The 12,332-nt window shown below is 43.9% G+C and overlaps 1 protein-coding gene across 1 annotated transcript in view; it reads left to right on the forward strand.

Moving 5' to 3' along the window:
* Positions 1-12,332, forward strand: part of LOC126336416 (allergen Cr-PI-like) — a 117,025-nt gene that overhangs the window by 40,130 nt on the left and 64,563 nt on the right. The window contains exon 6 of the mRNA XM_050000107.1: positions 9,344-9,502. Within this exon, the coding sequence (XP_049856064.1) occupies positions 9,344-9,502 (159 nt within the window). The remainder of the gene's footprint in view (positions 1-9,343; positions 9,503-12,332) is intronic.

The following is a 12,332-nucleotide window of genomic DNA, read 5'->3' on the forward strand; positions in this document are numbered from 1 at the left end:
TTGTGATGGTGCCCCAGTCACTAAAATTTTCTGCCTTTCCGGAAATGTCTGAATTATTCTTTGGTCAAGTATGATTCAAACTAGCTCTGTGAGAAGCCACCAGTTCCATAAAACCTGAGATTTTCTAAGAGAGTATCATGCTCTACACAGTCAAATACCTTGGAGACATCACAAAAAATACGAACTGGCGATGTATTACTATTTAATGTTTGTACTGTCTGATGAGTGAATGTGTAAGTACAAATCTCAGTTAAGCAACTTTTCTGGAATCCAAACCGTGATATGCTAAGAAATTTGTACCACTTAAGGGTGGAACTATTTGAGTACATTACTTTTTCGAATATTTTCGAAAAATATGTGAGCACAGAAATTGCTCGATAATTGTTTAGGTCATCTTGTCACCTGTCTTATGAAGTGGTTTAATAACAGCATAATTTAAACTGTCTGTAAAAATTCCCTGTACCAATGATGCATTACATGTATCAGTAAGGACATTACTTATTAAGTTGATACTAGTTTTCATACTTGTGTTTGGAAATCCATCAACCAAATAAAGGCTTTTACGTTTTAGAATTTTTATAGCTGTATCAATGTCATTGAATGATTTTGGTGCTACTTCTAGTTGCTTAATGTCTCTTCTTTCTTCAATTGAACTATTTAATCATGTGTTTGCTGCTACGTTTAGAAAGTGATGGTTAAAAGTACTGGCAGCTTGTGGGGTAACAGTCAGAGCATTGTCATTTAGTTTAATTGTTATGGAATATTGTACTACACTGACTGGTTGTCCTATCTTCCAATTCGATAAATCCACATGTAGTTTAAATCTTATTGCCTGCATTATTTATTTCCGTCAGGACAAGCATACTTCTGGGCATTTTAGGGACTTTTCTTACAATATTACAGTATTTTTGGATTGTGAAAGTAATGTCAGATGTTGACTTACTCTAGCTTTACAAAGATTTTTCCTTTTCTTCTTACATGAGATTGTAACGCCCTTAGTTATCCACCATCTACATGTAGTTTTTTTATTTTTTTGTGGGACTTTTGGATGACTTTTTAGGAAGGCAACTTTAAAACATTGACACAAATTTACCACATCGCTGCGGAATAAGATCCTGCAAGAACGGGACCAACAACGACTGAAGAGAATCGTTTAGCGTGATAGAAGTGCAACCCTTTCGTAGACTGCTGCAGATTTCAATGCTGAGTCGTCAATAAGTGTCTGCGTGCGAATACGTCTAGATACAACTCTTACAGGTGACACGTATGTAATAATCCTGTCTGATCACCTGCCATCCATTCATGGCCATTGTGCATTCCGACGGACTTGATAATTCCAGCAGGAGAACACCACACCCCACGCGGCATCAGGAACACTCTTCTGAGTTTAAACGCACCGGAAATGACATTATTGCCTTGAAACGTGCTACGGATTTATGCACAGCCGTGCAGGATTCGTGGTGTCAATTCTCTCCAACACTACTTGAGACATATGTCGAGTTCATGCTACGTCGTGTTGCGGCACTTCTGCGTCCTCGCGGGAGCCCCACACGATATCAGGCAGTGTACCAGTTTCTTTAGTTCTTCATTGTACTTCCATAGTCAATGGTAAGCGACGCTCGAGATGGTGTTAGCGACGAAACTAGGCACTGGGTGACTGGAGACGAGTAAGTTTGCGAAATGAATCACGCTACATGTTGCTGCACTCCGATTTAAGGTTTTGGGTTTGGTGAACGCCTGCAGAACGTTATCCTCCGTCATGTGCAGTACTAACACCGAAGCACGGAGGACATGGTGGTATGGTATGGGGGTACATTTAGCGATTATTCCGCAGCTCGTGGTCTCGCGGTAGCGCTCTCGCTTCCCAAGTACGGGGTCCCGGGTTCGATTCCCGGAGGGATCAAGGAGTTTCACCTGCCTCGAGATGACTGGATGTTGCTGTGTCGTCCTCATCATCAACGTTCATCCCCTTTACGGTCGGAGGAAGGCAATGGCCTTGCCTAGTATGGCGGTGCGGTTCTCACAAATCGCCCCTTCGCTCTGTCGAGGCGTATGGGACCTTATCTTTATCATCAGTTGTGGTCCCCTTAATACGCTTAAGAACGCTAAATTCTGAACGATTCGACCTCATTTTAAAGTCTTGTGCACTGCGTGTAGTTGAGGATCAGCTGGGAGACGACAACTGTGCACGCTGTCATGAAACAGCATCTACGAGGCAAGCATTTGTGGACAGCAACATTTCTGGAATGAACTACTCTGCTTAGATCCCGGACCCGAATATAGTGGAACACCTTTGAGATCAGTGAGAACGTCCACTTTTCTCCATACGCCAGCGTGCACCATCATTATCTTCTTTTGCGTCGGTTCATTTCTCCACAGATATGTCAGTTCACCGAAGGTGGCCCTAGCAGAGTTCCATCCGTCATAAAGGCGACGAGCGGCTATACGCCATATCAGTGTCCACTACTAGGTGCCTACGTTCTTTTGATCAGACAGTGTAGATCCGTGTTGCTGCACTGAATGCACACAAACAACTGGCACAAGCAGGCCACTCCATTGCCATTATTTACACCATCGACGGAGGATAGTGTGGCTGCATGGTACAAGATAGACACCACATACACTGGTCCACAGAGATCATTGTGCTCCTTCGCCTGGCTATTTTATTAATCAGTTGTACACATCCACGTTGCTCCTGCCTGTGACATGATGTCATTTACTCGCTTTCGAGAGGACATCGGTTCAAATTCCAGGCCACCCATCCTGATTTAGGTTTTCCATAGTTAGGTTTTCCGTAATTACCCCAATTCGCTTAAGACACAAGCCGGAATAGTTCCTTCAAAATGGGCACGGCCGATTTTCTTCTCCATCCTTTCCTAATCCGAACTGGCTCTCCGTCTCTGATGACCTAGCTGTCAACGATATATTAAACACTAACTTTCTTCTTCTTTTCCTTGCCTTATCTCTCTGAAACCGGCAAAGAACTTCTTAGCATCTCTTATTGTTTCATCTCGCTTTCATATTCCGCCCATTTCCATTCCAATTTCATCATAGTCATCATTATTTCTTCCTCTCATTTCCCGGTGAATTTCTTCTTTTTATGGTCCCTCCTAGTAAATGTCTAACACCCATCTGTCCATTGCGCACTGATCATGTCTTAGTTTTCGAACTGATTTTGCATTAAAGTCGAAGTAACATTGCTATAACTGAAAACTGCTGATGCACACTGTAACCTATCCTTCTCACATTCAAGCACACTTACATATGGAAATCCTATTTAGTTTCTCCGAATGACTCCAGGACACACTCTGTTCGTTTCCTTTCCTTTCCATCGAACGCTTGGATTCACTTTCCGTAATTGAAATTACTCTTGAACGCCTCCGCGTAAACTTCATACTGTTTTCTTTGACATGTTGGTTTACATTATTTTACTCTGTCGCATGCAGTAGATCTAGTTTATGTTATAACATAAATTTTAGTAGCCTAAAAAAAGGCTTGTTGCGAACAGGTTCCAAAGCATCAGCTGGTCTGGATACAGAAACGAACGTGCCTACCAATTTACATACAAAGAAACCCAAATCATGACCACATACAATACTCTGGCCTTGCCTACTATCCGGACACGACTGTTATGTTATTCCATTACGTAACATCTGATATCCTGCTTCCTCGCAGACTCTTCTCTCATAATTTCCACTGAACTGCAGGCATCCTACAGAGATCCACCCCGACACCAGCGACAATTGACGCAGCTGCGTAAGCAAACTAAGAGGCTATGCTGATTACCCGCACTCCTGCTCACCGAAAGCTGCTGTACACAATTAACAACTTCAGTGGTTTATCGGGAGTCCAGACGTAGCATTAGATGCCTCTTACTTTTCTCTGCAGATGAAGAAGTGCTTGGGCGGACAGCGGCATGGAGTACATAATGGCGTTATTACGACGTGGACTGGCAAGCATATTTTGTAGAAGGGGTATGAAAGCCGAAACATCGTTACTAGAAACCTCACGGTCACCAAAACAGTTTTAGTGGAATGCAGTCGATACATAAATCTAGTTATTCGTCGTGCGCTGGTGGACGCGCAATGAGAACACTGCCCAGGTAAATAACGTAGAATGGTTTTATTGAAACATTAAAGAACATAAGTCTCTTTGCGGAGTATTGAGTTATACACTAGGAACGGGAATAATCATTCAGTGGCGGAAAGTCAAAACGAATAACAAATTATTCAGGTCTAGATCCGCCAAATACAAGCTTGTGGAAATCCCGTACAGACTAGTGTCGGTTCCTGCCAATTCGTCTCTTATGTGATGCCTAATGGATGGTGCTTTCTCGGATAGCTACACAACAATTCAAGCAAATCGCAGTAATAGTTTTTATGACAATACTTAACTGCGGCTTACAAGAACGTGTCACACACGATGGAGAACCTGTGTCCTTTGCTATATTCAATGTCCATGCAAGTGATTAATACGATGCACAAGTCTCAGTATAGCAGTTAGAATGACTGTTCTAGTGTCCGCCTCTTCTACTCTGCGGTTCTGCTAGTGCCGGTCTATTACCGTCCGACCGGGTCTGGCATTAGCGGCGCTTATATTCTCTTCGCCTAGAAGCCGCTCCTGTCGTGGTGCCGTGCTAGTCAGCGAACTATTGGCTGACGTCGTCTCACAGCCTTCTCTGCTCTTGCGCTCTTCATCTTCGTACAGGCGCTTGTGTTTACGCAGGAACAAATACCACTTTGGATGTTCGGATCCTAATCACAGATCTCAGTACTTAGGAGGAATAAGGCAAAATTCTCCAGAAGTATAGTCCCTTGCCTTAGCTAGGTGGAGATTAGAAGTTGTGCATTACACGGCGGCTGTTCGACGATGATTCCTTGGTGAGATTCCGATTTGTGAACTGCAGATGCAGCCGGCGCCTCGGGCAGAGAACTCAACTGATTAACTGATTCAGTAGCTGACACCGAACTACCGATTCGTGGTTGAGAGCCGGCTTAAATCCTGTCACAATGCACGGATACAAGACGAGCTGTTGGTTAGCACTTGACGCGTTGCTGGAAAACAGAGCCCGCTGTGGCGGCACCGATCTGTGCCGGCGGTGGACTTCGCACCTCTAATGGCGGCTGCAAGAGATAACGGGGCAAATAATCGTTGTTGATGTTGTTGTCCGGAATATTCAGCAACACGAAGGACGAGCACGGATCCTTATTCGGCATGCAGGTGCGTGTTCCTGTCACTGTGGCCGACGCCTGAAGCGTGGCCACCCCCCACACGCGAGTGTTTTGCACGGTTGCAGGTGGCTCTCATGTAGGAGGTACACCACGTCTGCTCTAAGCTACAAAATTAAAGGCTCACATTTACGGAACAACATAAATGTCTCCCATTCAGACGCAGAAATCTGAAAATCGGATCAATGATACCTATAACCTTCCTCTCTAGCAGTGAAAAAGTGTGGCGCACAGTGGTCACTATCAGGTACGGCCACCCTTCAAGCAGCAAGGTGTCTACACATGCAAGAAAAAGGTCTCAGATCAGAAGTTCACTAAGTTGGGTTAATGATGGGCACTAAACATCACCACAAATCTGTCCTAATCCACCAGACACGTCACACGATGGGAAGCCGTCACACCACCTCTTACCCACATTTCGCCTGACGCTTCAGCGATAGGGATCAGAAACGCTGCAATCATCACTGAAATCACGCGGTTTTTTGTGAGTGGCCGAGGAAAACATTTCAGACAGAATCAACGCAAATTCCGGCCTCTATGGCTGAGCGTTTCTAGGCGCTACGGTCTGGAACCACGCGACCGCTACGGTCGAAGGTTCGAATCCTTCCTCGGGCATGGATGTGTGTGATGTCCTTAAGTTAGTTAGGTTTAAGTACTTCTAATTTCTAGGGGACTGATGACCTCAGGACCTCAAATGTTAAGTCTCATAGTGCTCAGAGCCAGTGCTGGAGATGTTGCAACATTAAGATGTGTGTGAATAAAACGTCAAAGTGTCCCTTTAAGATCCCCCAATTCGACAACACCCTCGGTGCCATCGATGCAAATCGTATTACAAATGTAACTGTGAGAAACCTCGACACACGTTCAGCCTCATGGCTGCTCTAGCGCCTGAGTGTTAGACAACCGCTTCGACACCGCTCAAGTGGTGTTTGCCTGCAAAGATGGGCTACAATGCCATTAATTATCACTTAGTTTTCCGGCAAGCATGAAAATGTGGTTAGGGAATACTCTTTGGACGGCGAGGCACATTTTATTCTCGACGGCCCAATGAATGCACTGTCGCACATGAGGTTTGTTACCGCAGCACATCGTGCAGAAACATCGCTGCACTCAGCTTATCTGACTGTGTGATGTGTTTTCTTCTTCGAGAAGATGACACTTCGTGGTCATGTTAGATCTTGTTGTGTTGGCAGAAGAGCCAACACCGTGTTACTAGAGGAGGCCGAAATGCACTCGTTTTAGCTCACGCAGGCTGGCGTGAGGAGGGAAGAACTGTACTGACGTGAGGTCTGGAACATGACAAGGAATGAGAATTCAGAAAGCTGACGTAAGTAGTTTGATACTTAACTTTAATCCATTAATGATGAACGTCGCTCTTGACGGTACACGAATCACAATATCAGTATCAATAGTAACTGAATATGGCGCCTTGCTAGGTCGTAGCAAATGACGTAGCTGAAGGCTAAGCTAAACTGTCGTCCCTGCAAATGAGGCCGTCTGTAGTCAGTGAACCATCGCTGGGGCGAGTACTAGGGAGTATCTCTAGACCTGCCGTGTGGCGGCGCTTGGTCTGCAATCACTGACAGTGGCGACACGTGGGTCCGACGTATTCTAACGGCCCCCGGCCGATTTAAAGGCTACCACCTAGCAATTGTGGTGTCTGGCGGTGACACCACAGATCTATAGTGACATCTACATCCTATAACGACCTCCTTGTGCAACACATTATTCGAGGTTTGCAAGAACGCAATTGTGTCCACACCACTATTTTCATGCGTATGGGGCATATCATAAGTCACGCTCTTCGAGAAACCTGCGGTAACCACCTTATTATCATGCGCCTTGGTGGGGTGGTCTCTCACTATCCATTAAACAAGCATTCCTCCTACCTCGATAGCTTCACGTTGTGTTCCCCGTTCACTCTGCGATGGTACATACTGAAGAGGCAAAGAAACCGGTTCACCTGCCCCATATCGTGTAGGGTCCCTCCGAGGGCACGCAGAAGTGCCGGAACACGACTTGGCATGGACTCGACTAATATCTGAAGCAGTAATCGAGGGAACTGACACCATGAACCTTGCAGGGTTGTTCATAAATCCGTAAGAGTACGAGGGGGTCGAGATCTCTTCTTAACAGGACGTTACAAGGCATCCCACATATTCTCAATACTGTTCATGTCTGGGGCGTTTGGTGGCCAGCGGAAGTGTTTAAACTCAGAAGAGTGTTTCTGGAGCCCCTCTGTAGCAATTCTGGACGTATGGGGTGTCGCATTGTGCTCCTGGAATTGCCCAAGACCGTCAGAATGTACAATCGACACGAATGGATGCAGGTGATCAGAGAGGATGCTTACGTAGGTGTCACCGGTGAGAGTGGTATCTAGATGCATCAAGGGTCCCATATCATTTCAACTGCACACGTCACACACTATGATACAGCCTCCACCAGCTTGAACAGTCTTCTGTGACGTGCGAGGTCCATGGATTCATGAGGTTGTCTCCAACAAGTCCAGCCGCTCGATACATTTTAAAACGAGACTCCTCCAACCAAGAAACATGTATCCAGTCACCAACAGTCCATTGACTGTGTTGACGGGCCCAGGCGAGGCGTATAGCTTTGTGATGTGTAGTCATCAAGGGAACACGAGTGGGTCTGCGGCTCTGAAAGCCCATATCGATGATGTTTCGTTGGATGGTTCGCACGCTGACACTTTTTCAGGCCCCAGCATTGAAATGTGAAGCAGATTGCGAAAGGTAGCACTTCCGTTACGTCGAACGATTGTCTTCAGTTGTCGTTGGTCCCCTTCTTGCAGGATCCTTTTCGGGCAACAGCGATGTCGCAGATTTGATATTTTACGGATTCCTGATAATCACCGTACAATCGTGAAATGGTCGTACTGGAAAATCTCTACTTCATCGCTACCTCAGAGATACTATCTCCCATCGCTCGTGCGCCGACTGTAGCACTACGCTCAGACTCACTTAAATCCTGTTAACCTGGGACTGTAGCAGCAGTAACCTGTCTAACAACTGCGTCAGCCACCTGTTTTATATTGGCGTTGCCGACCGCAGCGCCGTATTCTGCCTGCTTACAAATCTCTGTGTTTGAATACGCATGCCTATACTAGTTTCTTTGGCGCTTCAGTGTATACTACACTTCCGCCGGTGTTGTCTCTCGCAGATTTTGTGTTGATGATTTCACTACTCGCACCAGCTTTTGCAGCTTTTCCACTTGTTTTGTTTGTACTTAATGGCAAGTGTGTGCATGTCTTACATCACTTGTTTGTTGATTTTTCAGATTTCTTACCTTCAGTCACAGCTTTAAACGTAGATTATTCTGTGTCTGTTTATTTTTTGTGAGTAAGTCAAGATTTTGAATAATATATTCTAGTTGTCATAGTTGAAGACTCTCCCTGTACCACACAATAATTATTTTATCAAAAACACCTAAAGTCGTCGATGTTTTTCGTCGCCACTTTCAATGGGGTCAATTATCATCATTTATTTGTAATATTTTATCCATATTCAGCAACATCAGTTTCATACATGGAAATAATCAGCAAACAGCTGCATAAAGGAAATTAAGTTTTCTTAATTGGTTTCAGTGCACTTCCTCACAAGGTTATAACCATCGCATTTTGTACAGCAGCTATGAAGCACATGAACACAGCAATATGCTGCAAGCGTCTTATTGTTGAAACTCGCAAATAATGCAATAGTGTTGACACTCGCAAGTAATACTATAGAAGAAGGCTTGTAAGTCCCTAAAACAGGTTAAGAAAATTACATTTTTTGTATGCAACCGATTGCTGATGTTTTCGATGTATCATTATTTATGTATCATTGTTCCAATAAAAGCAGGACCGGGGAATAATCTGTGTCCTTGTACTTGTATTTCACTCGAGTATTCCAGGGTGCACTGTTTATAAATGTAAAACTTCGTATTTGAGTGTTAATAGTATTCTTTGTTTCTACAGATCGTCGAATCCTTGTGTAAGTTTGTCGAATATTTCTGGAAAGCGCTTAGTAAATGTAAAGCAATGTCTGTCTCCAACTACAAAGTGTTTTGCACGCAGTAGGTGGAGGACTGGCTGCTACTTACCCCCTCCGCTGTTGCAGGAGGGCTACGACCCGCAGCTGCGGCTGCTTAGCGGCCGGGAGGCGGCGGCGCGCCCGGAAGGCCTGCGGCCCAGCCACACTGACGTCGTCTCCGTGGATGACGTCATCTCATGGGAGCGGCGCGTGCGCGACGCTGCCGCCACCGCGCTCTTCCTGAAAGTGAGTCCCAACTGCCCGGTACAGCTCGCCCTGTACACAGTACTCGCACTGCAGTTCGACGTTCTGTGTTGCTTCACGACTGATCGTGTTTCGCCAGCTCTTCTATTATCCGAACGTCCGCAATCGGCGCCCTTAAGACGTGCTTGAGAAGCTGTCTACAGCGCTGAGATAATTACTCAGAATACTTGAGGCCAGAAAGGATTGGAAAGTAGGAAACGTACGCTTCCTGATGATAAGACTCTGCGCCAATGTACTCGGGTTAATCTCAAACATATCGACAGTGCTTAACTAACGATGACACACATGATGACAAAATTTCAAGTTCCACCCTCTGTCCCTACTTTTACAGTTATAAAGGAAAGGAGCTATAAGTATCACAGGCCCTCACATAATGCAGAGACTAAATAATGACACACTACAACACTATTTCGTCCCTAGGCAATGAAAACCTCGTAAATTTTACAGGAGAAACAAAAATATAACTATATAAATCACATGGGGACCTGATTAGTCAAGTGTAGTGGTTTCTGCTACACAATATGGATCCGGTCATAAGACTTTATTAGGCACTGGAACGTACTAGACACGGCTTCTAACAAAAAGTTTTCTTTCACCCCAAGACATATCCTGCCAGAATTGATTAAATATTAGCTGTCTCTGCTCTTCTGTAATATCCTTGCAATTCATGTTCCGATTTAAGGAAGAGTGTTTACAATCACATCGTGGTTTCACTTCCGTCCTACTTCTGCTCATTGTTGGTCTCTTTTTCCCAAACTCATATTTTTGCATTCCTAAATAATCCTGTCCCATCACACGTTTGAAGTGATTGATTGATTTTCCTTTTAAGGCGCTGCTTAGTACATTTTACTCCCACATCAACTTCGTCATCCCCTACCGTGTTGTTGTTACAGCTATGGTCATTTGTGTTTTAATCTGGATCATACACATCACTACTGCCACTGGAGATAACATCCTCGCTGCTGTGTTCGAAAAGACTTTCAAACTCAGATGTGGAATTCGCTTCTGTATTGGCTTCTTTTTCCACATAAAGGAACTATTTTTGTACTGTATCCAATAGTTGAATGTCCAAACTGTACGTTAAGTTTACTTTATATGAAACTTTTCTTTATATCTGAACACATAAATATGCACTTAATGTAAATACAATTAACAGTTTATAAGAATTAATTACAGCATTCATCAAAATAACATTTGCGCTGTATCCAATTTTTATGTTCAAACAGTACTTTAAGTAAAGCATTGCTTTCCTTTTAGCAGCTGTTCCATTTCCATCACTGACCCACAGAATAAATTAATCACTTCTATACAGATGGCAACACATAGATCTTAAGAAACAGTCTTTTAGAATTTTTAATATTCCTCACGCCAGTGCTCTAATCCACAATCGGCTGGTTAAATTTCAAATCTTCAAAATATTATTGGTGAAACTTATTTTAGCCCTACACGTAGACATAAGATGTTGATATTTGTAATGGTTGGAACAGGAGTTATAAAATTTCAAGAAATACCCTGCTATTGTTCACAAAATAGCCTTCTTCTGGATAGTTGTGAAGCAGAAATTTTCTTTCCTGTCTTATTGTGTTTTCGTTAACCTTTTCCGTAACTAAAAAGAACAGTGCCACGTTAGTATGGTAACTGTATTTTTAGAGGAGTCAATATTACTTTCTGTAAGAAAACATTTTAGATCACAATCATCAGAAGATTACTTTCATCTACCTGAACGCACAATTTTCGACATGTTACCATACGTGTCAACGTAATCTCTTTGTCCTCTTGTCTCTGTATGTTCGTATTCCTTATATGCACAGTATCCTTCAAGCTTTGTTTGAGGATGGTTGATAATATAAGCAGCGGTGTGAATTAAAATCCGATTGGCGGCATTTTGCTTCCTGTGGTAGTATCTTATTTTTTCTTGTCTAGTTAATTCCATGATGTCGACGTTGTGTGGAACCGTGCGGTCGATTTTCACCAGTCAACTTCGCATGTGTGCCGTGATCAGCTATACCACAGGTGAACCTGTGCATTAAGGGGTCCACGTGACCGCATATCGTACAGGGGGTTAACGGGCTCAGGTGGATGTTGTGCAGTTTCTCATTGGTTGGAACTTTGTTCAAAAATGGTTCAAATGGCTCTGAGCACTATGGGACTTAACTTCTGAGATCATCAGTCCCCTAGAACTTAGAACTACTTAAACCTAACTAATCTAAGGACATCACACACACGCATGCCCGAGGCTGGATTCGAACCTGCGACCGTAGCGGTCACGCAATTCCAGACTGTAGCGCCTAGAACCGCTCGGCCACTCCGGCCGGCTGGAACTTTGTCGTCGATGATTAGATACCTTGTAGACCGCACACATGATGTCCGTACAGAGCTATGGATATTTCGCCAGATGCTATTCCATTTAGATTGCAGGTATTTTGGAAAGACTTGGTTTTCTATAACATCTGTCGTGAGAAAACTGTAGATTTTCGCGTTGGTACAAAGTGGATGAGTGTTGTCTTCTTGACGTATCTAACTGAACTCGTAGTAGTAGAATCTAATATGGCGAAAGGTTATTGGTATCATAGCCTCATTAATTGTTGGCATTATACTGCATGGCTTCCAGTTTAGCGTTAAGTTCTTAATTAAACTCGGTGTGTCATTAGTGATAGTTATGAGTGTACGGTTGATTAGTAATGTCGGACACTTATGTCTGGCACTGATGAGACCAATACCTCCTCTTGAGATGGTAAGGTCAACGTTTCGAAGCTTAATTTGTAAATGTACCCTCTTAGGACGTATCAACTGAACGCCTTCCGTATGCTGT

The sequence above is a fragment of the Schistocerca gregaria genome, chromosome 2, assembly GCF_023897955.1.
Source record: "Schistocerca gregaria isolate iqSchGreg1 chromosome 2, iqSchGreg1.2, whole genome shotgun sequence".
Taxonomy (NCBI): Eukaryota; Metazoa; Arthropoda; class Insecta; order Orthoptera; family Acrididae; genus Schistocerca; species Schistocerca gregaria.